Below are 13108 nucleotides of genomic sequence, written 5' to 3' on the forward strand. Positions count from 1 at the left end.
AACATTCAAAAACCAGTCGGAGAACACTTCAATCTCTCTGGTCGCTCGATTACAGACCTAAAAGTGGCAATTCTTCAACAAAAAAACCTTCAAAAACAGACTCCAATGAGAGACTGTTGAATTGGAATTAATTTGCAAACTGGACACCATTAACTTCGGCTTGAATAAAGACTGGGAGTGGATGGGTCATTACACAAAGTAAAACTATTTCCCCAAGTTTATTTCCCACCCCCCACCCCCCCACCGTTCCTCACACATTCTTGTTAACTGCTGGAAATGGCCCATCTTGATTATCACTACAAAAGGTTTTTTTTTTTTCTTCTCTCTCCTGCTGGTAATAGCTCACCTTACCTGATCACTCTCTTTACAGTGTGTATGGTAACACCCATTGTTTCATGTTCTCTGTGTATATAAAATCTCCCCACTGTATTTTCCACTGCATGAATCCGATGAAGTGAGCTATAGCTCACGAAAGCTTATGCTCAAATAAATTTGTTAGTCTCTAAGGTGCCACAAGTACTCCTTTTCTCTCCAGAGAGGAGAATCCAAGTCACTGAACTGGAAGGGAAAGTAAGTAGCACCTTGATTCTGAATTCATAGTAAGATAAGTTCATTTGAGATCAGTGTTTTCTAAACACACATCTGGCTGTGCTGAAATCTGCTCCAGAGAGGTATCTCAGCCTTGGAGCCCCTGTTCAGTTGTGTGTGGCATATATGTTTGTGCATGCATTCTGCAGAGAGGCTCATACTCTCTCCTCTTTCCTTATCTCACATGCTAAATAGTACCAGGACTAGTGAGAAACACTGTTATAATGTAAGCAATGTAAATAGGCTTTATTGAGGCAGGGTTACAGTCTAAGTAAAGGGGAGCATCCCACTGTGTATCAGAGAGAGGGCTAGCACAGACAGAGGTTTATTATGAGTATAATGTCACAGTCAGACCAGAAAGAGGATTTTATCAGACACCCTTATAATGATGAAGCGTAATAAACATGGCTTCCAGCTGCTCAGTCCTGTTCTGAGAACAGCACAGCCTGGATTCATTTCACTAGACTGGCAAAGTGTTGAATACAGCATATGGTGCACTAAAACCACAGAACTTACTGACAACAGCCTGGACTTGTTAGAGAAAATAACTCTTTTCAAAAGCTTGTTTCTGTGAAGATACAGCTCTTTCCCCCCAATCACCTTGATACCAAGCATGTTCAGGGGCAGAGAGAAAGCACTAGCACAAAACAGCATCATCAGGGGACAGTCCTGAACCTGCAGGCCAATGGAAACCCAGCACCAGGCTTCCCTGAATTTCCCTCATGCCGGGCAGATGGGATGGCCTTACTGTTGGTGCAACAGCAGACTTTTATTTGTGAATCTTATGGGAGACTGTAACCTGAAACGTCATTTGGATCTCATTTTAATTCCATGGCATAACTATGCTGCGAGGCCTCTTTAATTACTGTGTAACTGCCTAGCATTCACTTGACTGAAATAGTGCAATTACATGGTAGTTACATGCTCCTGTAGGTTTCTTACTAATTATACTTATGGCGAGGTTTGTTGAAAGCCTCAACACCTACAATTGGACCTAGATTTTGAAAATGGCTTAGCACCCTTCCGTTCCCACTGTTCTTAAATCACTTGCTGGGATTTAGTAAGTGACCTGCCCAATCCAGGCAAGCAAACTATCAGCACTTACCAAGTAAATAAGGAGCATTTGGAGCATATTTTGTGTACTAAAGGTGAAAGAATGAGAGGGTTGAACTCTATTTGCTCACATTGCTATGTGGTCACCCCTCTCTCCTTAAGAAGGGGGTATTTTTGCCAAACACTGCTCTGATTTAGCATTGGTCATCAAGGACCAAACAGGAATGCATCTGCATTCTGTGCCAACAAGATGTTATTACAATCAAGGGGCGGAGTGGCATTTCTCACAGTAACTATGTTATCTGGAAACTAGAAAGTGGTCTCAGGCCAATTACAGTGGATGGTGGATAGAAGGCATAAATCAAATGGAGACAGGACAGTGGCTTGATCTAGGTCACAAACCACGACAATCCTGAAACAGGTGCCAAGGTACTTTGTAAAAGAGGTGCAGCTCATCAATTCATATTGTATTGATTAAGGTCAGAAAATGTCTTGAGGCACATAGTATATTCCAACAAAACCCTACTCAACCTTCTCTAGCCCCATTCCATGTCCACAAAACCCTATCTATTCTATTTTAGTTCAGTCAGACAGCATTTCTACATTTGGCCCTGAGTGGTGAACTGGTGGATAAAGGCCTGTCCTGAAAATGTAGGCAACTTCCGTGGCAGATTCTCTCTTTTCTTCAGATTCAGGCTCTGACAGGTTGTGTACCCCCAGATTTGGGGGGACTGTAAACAAGTCACATAATACAGACCTACACAAAATGTCCTTATATCAGTATGTGGCTGCCCGTTATCATATGGCACATGTAGGGCCTGATTCTCATTTACCGTAAGGACTCTTTACACTGTCCTGGCAGTATAAAAGGCTCTGGCAAAGTAAAGGGGCCTTAAAGTAGGCATAATTACATTTACACCCATTTTATGGTCCCTTTAGATTGCCTTCATGTAAATGAGATTCAGGCCCACAATCTTTATGGGATTACCTAGCATTCACAGAAAGCAGAAATGACATGAAAAAAAAAATTAGAAACAGGCCACTATGCCCACCTCTGGCTGAGCAGTACTTGGAGTTTTTCGCTTGGTGTCTGACCTGAACAGAATCAGACCAGACATTGAACAAGTCTGGTGACACAGGATCATGTGCTGATGTGCAAACTGGTCTGCTCTTCTCCATCCTATTGTATTGTTTAAAGCAGAGGTAAGCAAACTACAACCCACAGGCTGCATCCAGCCCACCAGCCGTTTTAATCCGCCCTCGAGCGCCCACTGGGGAGCAGGGTCTGGGGCTTGTCCTGCTCTGGTACTCTAGCCAGGGAGCAGGGTCGGGGACCGCTCCACACGGCTCCCAGAAGCAGTGGCATGGCTCCTCTCCGGCTCCTAAGCATAGGGGCAGCCAGGGGGCTCTGCTCTGCATGCTGCCCCCACCCCAAGCACCACTTCCACAGCTCCCATTGTCTGGGAACCACAGCCAATGGGAGCTGCAGGGGCGGTGCCTGTGGACGGGGCAGCATGCAGAGCCACCTGGCTGCGCCTCCACATAGGAGCCAGAGAAGGGACATGCTGCTGCTTCCGGGAGCCGCTTGAGGTAAGCGTCACCTGGAGCCTGCACCCTTGAGCCTCTCCTTGTGCCCCAACCCTCTGCCCCAGCCTTGATCCCCCTCCCGCCCTCCGAACCCCTTGGTCCCAGTCCAGAGCACCCTCCTGCACCCCAAACCCCTCATCCCCAGCCTCACCTCAGAGCCCGCACCCCTAACCAGAGCCCTCACCACCTCCCAATTATGTGAGCTTTCATGGCCCACCCTACAATTTCTATTCCCAAATATGGCCCTTGGGCCAATAAGTTTGCCCACCCCTGGTTTAAAGACTGTACTCATCCTATCTCTGAAGTAGACACTTCGAATTAGGTGACCACTCAAACCCTAACAATACTAGTGAAGTTTAGTTTCCTTAAAAAATGAGTCAGAGTCTGTTGTCTTGATACAGAAACATGCTTGTGCATGTTCCTTTGGCCTCGTCATCTGGTCAAGTCATCATAGCTATCACAAAGGCTGGTTTTAAAGGCTGGTTTCAAGGCAAAAAACTCCCAAGATCAAAAAAGTCTGATTCATGTTTGCTAAACTGTTGCACATACCTGTTCTTAGATCAGAGTGAACCAAACTGCAAATACATGGTAGCTGTTGTGAATGTTCACACAAGGTCTGTCCTAGCCACAGTGGGTGCAAACAGCCACAGGATCTGTCTTAAGAAGTGTCCCCAGGATCTGCCCTGGAAACTAGTTGTATTAACATTATTACACAGTGTTAGCCTGATAGCCAATGGGTCGGTTTGGCGCTATGAGAATGGTGTTCACAGGCTTTATGCGTTCGTGACTTTGGTAGTGCATGGGAAATAACAACATGTAAACATCATCCAAAAATTCTGAGGTTCCAGTCAAATAAGAATCCAAACATTCAGCTGCTTTTCCGATCCTCTTTGGTCTGGAAATGGGCTGGAAATGTCCCAGCTTTCCCATGAGATTTCTGGTACTTCCTTCTTCCAGCCAGGCAGGAAGTAGCTTTTCTCATGGTGTTTTGGTTATTTCTGCTTCAATTCAACAGAAGCCAGGAAATACAAAAGTATTATAAATCCTGAACTTAAAGAAATTTCTTTGCCCTTCAGACAGGTCTGGGTTTGGTTTGAGATTTGACAGAATAACCAGTCTAATTCTGATTTCAGTTGGTTTGCCTGACCCCTAGTTACAACCACTCGGCCACTGAACATGCTGTCTCAGGTGGTGGGATCTAAATCTTAATTTTTCCCTAAATGAGCCATGCAAGATGAATAATAAATGCTCCCGGTCACTGTGACCTGGAGAGAGGGAGAGCATCTAACTGTACACAACATGCTTTTCTGTCTCCTTGTGCTTCACTTCATACTGATGTTGGGCAACAAGTTCATCTTGCCTTACCCCTCCAAAGTGAGATTTGTCCTCACTAATATTTGATCCTCAACTCTTCGCTCATTCCTGATTCTTTTGTCTTTGTTTCCAGCCAGGCCCCCAAGCATTCCTTCCTAAAATGTCATTTGCTCCTCCTAGTGATATCATCAGCCCAGTACAGTAACATCACTGCGAGTATGAGAGAAATCACCCTGAATGTGGGCTCTGCAGGAGGAAATATCGGCTATAAAGGGACATGGGGGAGGGGAGGGGGGAGAAAAGAGTGCTACATACCTCAAATGGCAACATTGCCTACGAGTATAAATCTCAGTCCTTGGGATGGAGAATTTGAAAGGTCAGAGTTAGAGGTGGGATCCTATGTCTGGATGGGGCTGAATTCCAGTGTATGACTGTGTTTGGACAATCTAAGCGTTGCCAATCAACGTCTTGCCAGGCTAAGTGTGGCTGTTCCAGCAGGACTTCCAGGAGCTGTATGATCAGTAATGGACATAGTGCACATGAAACCTCTCTTCCACACCTGTGCTTTGTTAGCTGGTGGCATTTTATTTGGGAAACTATTTCCCTATGGGCTGGATTTCTCCAGTCCTCTTCCCACATGCTGTAAGAGTTTGTAACGTGGCAACTTTAAAGGGTGCAATTTGGGGCTTTTTATCCATTTGTTACCATCCTTGGCCCCACTGCAAACTAGTGCAGTCAGCTCTGCCCCTGCAGATTCTTGTTGCCCTAAGTGCTGCCCTCTCCAAACTCAAACATGCTGTTGGAGAAAACAAAGTACAGGAGTTTAAGGAAATTCTGAGGACACATTGAAGAGTGAAGTGTTAAGAACTCTGGGAATATAATTTCCTGTTCCATCCTGTACTACAGCCATCTCTCTACTCACTGCCAACACCCACAGGGGACGTTCTTTATGTTCAGTGTATCGAAGGACAAGAGTGGCACAGACAAGGAAGGGCTGATTGAGGTAAGAAACACAACCCCAAATGGCACACACAATGCCAGGTAATACATCTTCCACCCCAACAACTTAGCCTTAGAAATGGATCTTGTCTGTTGGCAAGAGAGTGAGCCTAACACCAGGGCTACCCAGACGGAGGGGTCACCAGGTCACACTAAGGACCCAAGACTGTCCCTCAGCAGGGAGAGGTTTGCTGAGAAGTTAGCTGGGGTTTGTTTTGAGGTGTTTGAGTTGCTGTATATGCCACCTAGCAGCTTTGGCGATATACATGGGTGAAGTTTAAAGACTGAGGGGAAAAAAGGAATAATGGATAAACCAGTTTCTTGAACCCATTGCACTGAATTATCCAGTTGGTAGAAAAAATAGGGGCACCACATGAGATACCTCATAGGTGGCAGGGAGAGCAGTGGCATTTCCATGGGGAGAACTGTTTCAAAGGGACCTTCTCCCATCCCTCCCTTTTTCTATACCTCTTTGCGCTAGCTCCCAGAGCCTCTACCAGGCAGGATGCACACAGCTGAAAGGCTGTTGATAACTGAACCCTTCTCAAAGCTGAGTCCTGCAGCCCTGTGTGCATTAAAGACTCTTCATCACGGGGATGCCCCGTGGCGAGCAGCTCTTGGGGTGTAGGTAGGGGTGTGTGTGTGCGCATCACCCCCAATCCTGTGCCTCCCATTGGAGGAATAGCGTGTGCCCCCCTTGGCAGGAAAAGAGCCGGCATTCTGCTTGGACGTTTCCTTCCCCCTCTGGGTCACTCATCTCTTGTTATGCTCTCATCCATAGCAGGTAGGGCCTCCAAGCTCAGGCCCCTGCTGGCAGTCCCCTCACTGCTGTGCACGCTTGAGAAGGACACCATGGTGTGGAGAAGCATAAGGACCAGGACGCACAGTCTGATTTTGCTGTTGCTGAGGCGAGACCCTGCGGAGACAGGCAGCAAAGATGGTGGGTGGGGTTGGTGGTACTGGTGGTGGTGGTGGTAGAGGTGATAGTGATGCTGCTGGTGGTGATGAAGGTGGGGGTCATGACGGTGGTAATGGAATGACTCCGACTCTGTGGATTTGGGGGACGCATTGTAGTTGCTGTCTGGTGGGTGGTCACAAGAGTCCCATTGCACATCGCAGCACTTTGCTTCCTCATTGGATAATTGGTTCTCTAGCAACCCTGGCAAAACATAATAACAGATGGTGAGAATCAGTGAACGTGCAGGGGAAGTGCAATAGAGAGTAAAGCCATAGGGCCTGCCAGAAAATCCACTTGAAGTAGGAAAAAAGGGTTTCCATTCTGGTTGGCTGCCTGCTCCTGGACAACTTTCAGCCTAAGGACTGGGACCCTGAGCACCTTCATCTGGCAGATTTTCTCTGGGACTAAGACCCTAGGCCACATTCCCCCAGAGAAAAAGCAACCATGATCCAGGTCCACTTTATTGCAAGATCCAAGGACCAAGTGTAATGATAATTTGTGACAAAGCTGTGAACATCTCAGGCTGAGTATTTATCAGATCTTACAAACTATAGGATCAGGCCAGGTTCAATCATGGATGGGAGAACTGCCAGGAAAACCTAGTGCTATGGTAGGTGGCAGGATGGAAAGTTTGTACCGCCCATACCTATGCTGTACCTGTTGTATGGATGGATAAATAGAGGACTTCAATCTCTGAGCACCTGCCATGAATACTAAACACACTTTAAAAAAGGAAATCCTCTGACATCTTTTGTATCAGTTAGCGTCAATGAGCTGGTCAAACTTTAACGCAGTCACATATTGCCTCACCAAATAGACCCTTGAAGTTTCAGTTAGTGGTGGGACTGCTTTTCACGTCCTGCCCTAAATTGTCAGGTAGTGTTGCTGTGAGGCTGCTAAACAGCTATATTCCATCTCAGAGATGGAAATATTTCAATAATTGATAATGTACTTCCTATATATATTTATTTTATATATATGACCAAATCCTGAAGTCCTTACACACATGCAAAAAGACTTCAAGATTTGGCCCATGATTTGTACAGTGCTACAGGAGTCTTCAGGGTGAAAGGCTCTAGAGAAATGGAACTTATTACTTGAACATGAGTTGAAAATCCTCCCCATCCACCCCACACATTTGTCTGCCTGTCTTTTTGTATTTCCTCCATTTCCTGAAATGTACAATGGGCAGGAGATAAGAAGTCATTACAGGGACACCTATCCTACTTCCATGACCTTCTTACCCGTACAGATGAAACCAGGTAACCCTCCATAGATCAGCTCGTCATTGTCAGGTAACACAAAGGGGCACCTGGTCTGCACCTCCAGACAGTATTGCTTGCATGGAATCCGGTGTCGGCACTGTTGTTGTGTCACATTGAAATACTCGGAGCACAGCCAGGCCTTGTAGACAGCCTAAGGGAGAAAACAAGACACCGCAAGACACAACGTCACATCAGCAAAAATATGTATATTAAAACCATTTAATAATCTTGTGGCTTAGTGCAAGTTAAAGGCAGATGAATGGTGAGCTTTTACCCCACTGTTTAATCTCAATAAATATTTGTTAATACATCAGGGTTACTTATTGAATTAACTGTTTCCTTTTAAGCAAACTGAAAGATGTGAGACAGTGTGAAATTCAATTCACAATCTAAAACATCTATAAGAGTAAAGCAAATGAACATATAGGCTACTGTCCTCTATTTGTAGGTCCTTAGACATCGTTCATTAGAGGCTTTAGTGACACTGTCAAGGTTGGTAGACTCAAAATTTCACCTGTTTGCAAAATTCATGAAATTATTTGTTTCCTCTTTAAAAATAAGTATGGAAATGCTTTTTCCTCTTATGACCATGAGTCATAAGCAACGCTACAAATAACAAAATAACACTGGTAGCTTGGTTCCTGATAAGTAGTCCTACAATATAACAAACTATATTGTGCAGCCCAACACTAATGAGAAACTCTGCAACAGCAAACCAGCATCGGCAGCCAGTATAACAAACCAGGATATGAAATCTCGCCCTTATGAGCAGCCCCACAACAAGTAACAGTTGATAGAGGCATTAAAGATACATGTACACTTATATGAAACAGAATAGCATCTGCAGTGACACTAGGTAAGATAAAATTACCCAGGCTCTTGATCCTTACACTTCAGGATGTAAAGTGCTTACCAGCTGGAGTCCGGAAGGAATTTACCTCTGGGACACTACTGCACAATAATAATCATTATAGGGATTTTACACCTTCCTGTGAAGTGTCCAGCATTGATCACTGCTGGAGACTGGAAACTTGGCTTGATGGACCTTTGGAGTGGTCCAGTCTGAAAATACCCATATGCATATGACTGCTGGAAAATCTACACTAGCTCCAGCCACTGGGGAGATTCCTGTATATTACCAATCCTGCCTCACACTTTATTCTGAATGATGTTAATAAGAGGTAGCTCATTGTTAGTTAGAATTGCCTCTTCCTCTTCTGCTTCACCGTTAAATCTATTTAATCTTCTACATCCATTTACCTGTTGCTTAGGTGGAATCTTTTATTCATGGAAAGCATGCCATTTCTCTTGGTTCAGATGGGCATATCTCATGGGCAACATTGCATTTTATAGATGTATTTTAATTGCCAGTATGTACCAAACAATGCTTGATCGCGCTAGAAATGTTCCTGTATGCCCCTAAACAAGGATTTTATGTTCATCTTTTAGCTGGTTAGAGCTGAACTTTGCAAAACTCTCAGAATCAAAGGCTAGCTTGTGTGTAGCTTGTAACTTAGGCTCTGCTTGTGCCTGCCTCAACATTCATACTCCACATGTGCCATAAACTCTGGCTTTGAAGTCTATCAGGCTTATCAACAGCAGCAACTCCTCTAATGCAAACAGCATAGGCAAGGCCTGCCCGCCCCAAAGGAGACAAAACCACGCAGTAGTGGGGGAGAGCAAATACCCCTCAAGAACTGGCTAGTGGAGAGGCCCCTCCCCGCCAGAAACCAAAGCATGCAAACCAAAGTAATACTGAGTTAGTGATACATGCACTGTCTGGAATTACCCAGTCCCGGAAGTATCCCACTTACAAGAGCCCATTCCCAAGCTCTTCACTACTCCTTTCCTCTTTTCTGAGTGTCCTAATACCCAGCCAGAGTCTTAAGGAAACAGCTAATGTATTCCAGTACAAAACAGAACAGGTGCCTGCAGATAGCTCCACTGGTAACCCAGCCAGGGTGTATCAGGGTGAAACACCCTGTCTTGCCCTGCAGCATGGGGGGCATCTTCCTTTTCATTGCTCAGCTGCTGTCAGAGCCCAGGAAAGTGAGGCTTTGCAGAATGGAGCGGAGCAGTTAACATCAGGTGGGCATGGTTAGACCTGGCTGGGACCCATAGTGAGAAATCATGGCCCTAACAAGCTAGCTCAGATGGACATTTCCTGCCTTTGCTAGTATGAAGTATTTTAGGGACTGGCTGTTGTGAGCCCCTAGGGTCAGGTTTTGGAGGGTCAGGTTTTGGGGAAAGACTGAGAATAAGCTCCTACCAGCCTTCCGAATTAGCACAGATTCCCATAGCACTGAGAGCTCCCACTGTATGATCCAATGGCACAGAAACTCTATTAGCTTGGAGCCCTGTGCTGTGCTGGAGGCTGTATCATCACTTTTGCAGTGAATGACCAAGATGCAGCAAGAGAATATATGACACAGAATTGCACAAACCTCCCATGTATACCAGGGCGAGGTGAAGACATGGCAGCATTCCCACCTCCTTGGAGCTGCAGAACTTTGCAGCTGAAGTGATTAATTCTGGCCCAAATGCTTCACTTCAGTAGGACATACCTAATTCACCAGGAAAAACATAATCTGTAGTGTTATTTAAAGCAGCACCCAATAGATGTTAGACCCCGGTCTTCAACCCTGTGCTATCAGCTGCAACCTATAGGTCCACTAGCTGCACATTGCTGGTTCTCTCTCTGCTACCAAACACAGGCAGATATCATTTGGCATTTGTAATTTAATTTTCCTTTGAAAGGGAAAACAGTGCAGGTGAGAATGAGGTGCTGGATCGACAGCTCTAGAGACATGTCTCTGTCTATCCCCACAACAAGCACAACACAGGCTGCAGTAGCGTAAGATTTGACACACACATCTCCCTGACCGTGTCCATTGTTAGGAGGGAACAGGAGGAGGCAGGGCGCTGCGGCTTGAAGCAGGACCATTCAGGGGATGGCTGTGGAGGCAGGCCTGTGACAACGGTAGACTTTAGAAAGGGTGATTAGTTTTCCAAGTTACTCAAAACCCCAGTTAAATAAATGAGGTGTGACAGAGTCACTGCCTACAGAGAGCCCTCCTTATGAGGGGCCTGCACAACCCTGCCTTTGTTTTCCTTTCTCACACCTTCGCAATAAACTCCTCACAATCCAAGGTATTCAAAAAAAGTTTCCCCTTATGGCTGGGGTCTAATTTATTTAATCCTACACATGATATCCAGTGGCCCAAACCCTTTCCTCCTAACTAAGGGAATTCCACAACCCTCCTTCTGATGCTTGTGTTGTGTTTCTACCCGGTCCCGTTGACACCACCATCCAGACTGGTTCCACCCAGGCTGGCGATCAAGTCTTTCCAGAACAGAAATCAATAGTGTTCCTCCCCTAGTGGGCCAAAAGAAAAAGTCTTCACTCCAGTCTCCAGCTGGGCCCAATCCTTTCTCCCTGCGGGTAGGGTGACCAGATAGCAAGTGTGAAAAATCGGGACAGGGAGTGGGGCGTAATAGGTCCCTATATAAGAAAAAGCCCTGAATATCGGGACTGTCCCTATAAAATCGGGACATCTGGTCACCCTACCTGCGGGGTCTCTCTTCCTCTCTATATCCAGCTCCCGCTCCTAGTCCTTCTTGCCAAGTCTGGCCTCCCCCTGGTGCCCCAGTGTCCCCTGCATGAGCTTTCTTGCTCTCTGCAGCCTGCAGGAGCCTTTAACTCCTTCCAGCTCTTCCATAGGCCTCTACTCTTATCTTTTCCCCAGAAGGACTGGTTGGTGATATTATCCACCAATCACAGGACCATTATTTTCAGGAGGTGAGCTAATTGTGTCACAGGTGGGATTGGGCCTATATCCCCTTAAAGGGGCTGGCCATCTGGGACATGAGGCCTTTATCATTGCTATTAGAAATCACTGGGACCAAGACCTTAGCAGGATTCCAGCAAGGTTTCCATGAACAGTGAGAACATAAACCATTATACTAGACAGAATAAAAAAAAAGTGATGAGAGGTAAAACCTCATGGTTCAGGGCCATCAACTAAGTAACAAAGGAAATGAAGAAAATTCCTATAGCAGCAGTTTATCCCATAGTTGTCCACTGTGGAGATATCTGTGTCTATTTCTGAACTATTTGGCACTGGTCACTGCTAGATACAGAATCCCAGATTCGATGCACTGCTGCTCTGGTCCAGTGTGGCAATCTCTATGTGCCCATCAGTGCAATATTATTACTTACACAACACTATAGCTATGCATGGCACTTTAGAGAACAAATGAGTAACAGGTCTCTGCCCCAAGCAGCTTGCTGTCGAAATTACACAACATGCAATGGTAATAAGTGAAGGAAGGGGGTGTGGGAAGGCAAGGGTTACAGTGGTGGAAGAACAACCATGAGATAAACTGCTAGTGACATGTGCTTGTAGTTAGCTGCTCTCTCTCTCGCTCTCTCTTTAAAACGTAGTGTAATAACATTTGGGAACAGTCTCTGGAATGATTTCAGGGTGAGGCCTAGCAATGGGAAATGATAACCAAATGGGGAATACATTTAAGAAGTGGGCATTTTGGCAGGGAATGGGATAGCAACAAACTCTAGAAATGGGTCAGTTGCAAAGTCATCTGACAACGAAGGGTCCTCCCCAAGGAGCTTACTTGAAATAAAATATCTTGCACTATGAGGAATTCAAAATACAATTTCTCTAATCTGATGCCTAGGAAAGGTTTATTCCCATCTTCTCCATTAGAGGGTGCATTCATCCCATTACATCTTGTGTTAGCAGAAATCTGCAGGGCCTTTTAGTTCTATCATCAAAGCAGTGGGATGAGAAAAGTAATATTCATACAAATGAAAGCAGACAGGGAGGATGAAGGGCACAGTGTGTTACTACTTTAAAATCTGGGTTCAGAGCCTGACTAGGTCACAGGAGAAATAACTTCACCCTCATAGTAAAATCCTATAAAAGTTAATAGGAAATGATAACTTTTCTAGAGAAATTTTCTGCCATTCTATAGGATTTAATATTTAAGACTGCATCTCTTGAAGTCTTTACATCAAGACTGGATGGTTTTCTAAAAATATGCTCTAATTCAATTACATGTTGTTGGGTTAGGTGCAGGAGTCACTAGGTGAAATTCTATGGCCTATGTTATGCCATAGGAATTGTGACTGGAGTCCCAGGGGAGCCAACTGAGGTCACTTAAATTAGGGTGAACTGCAAAGAATGGGGCAGACAATCCCTAAAGTTGGTGAATATTCCAATACTTAGATTTACCAAACCAGCACAAAACAGCTTCTGTAATACCTCACTGGTTACCCAGAAGCCAACAACACAGTTCCCTTGAAGTAACCCAGCCTTAAGCCTCC

The 13108-nt window shown here is 45.2% G+C and overlaps 1 protein-coding gene across 2 annotated transcripts in view; it reads right to left on the reverse strand.

Annotated features, from left to right (window-relative positions):
- Positions 1-3381: 3381 nt before the first annotated feature.
- NALF2 (NALCN channel auxiliary factor 2) overlaps positions 3382-13108 on the reverse strand; it is a 79512-nt gene continuing 69785 nt past the window's right edge. For both annotated transcript variants that reach the window (XM_073360980.1, XM_073360979.1), the window contains 2 exons: positions 7744-7915; positions 3382-6700 (listed from right to left, as the gene is read on the reverse strand). In XM_073360980.1, coding sequence (XP_073217081.1) covers positions 6291-6700; positions 7744-7915 — 582 coding nt within the window. In that variant the 3' untranslated portion in view covers positions 3382-6290. The remainder of the gene's footprint in view (positions 6701-7743; positions 7916-13108) is intronic.

This window comes from Lepidochelys kempii, chromosome 9 (assembly GCF_965140265.1).
Source record: "Lepidochelys kempii isolate rLepKem1 chromosome 9, rLepKem1.hap2, whole genome shotgun sequence".
NCBI lineage: Eukaryota > Metazoa > Chordata > Testudines > Cheloniidae > Lepidochelys > Lepidochelys kempii.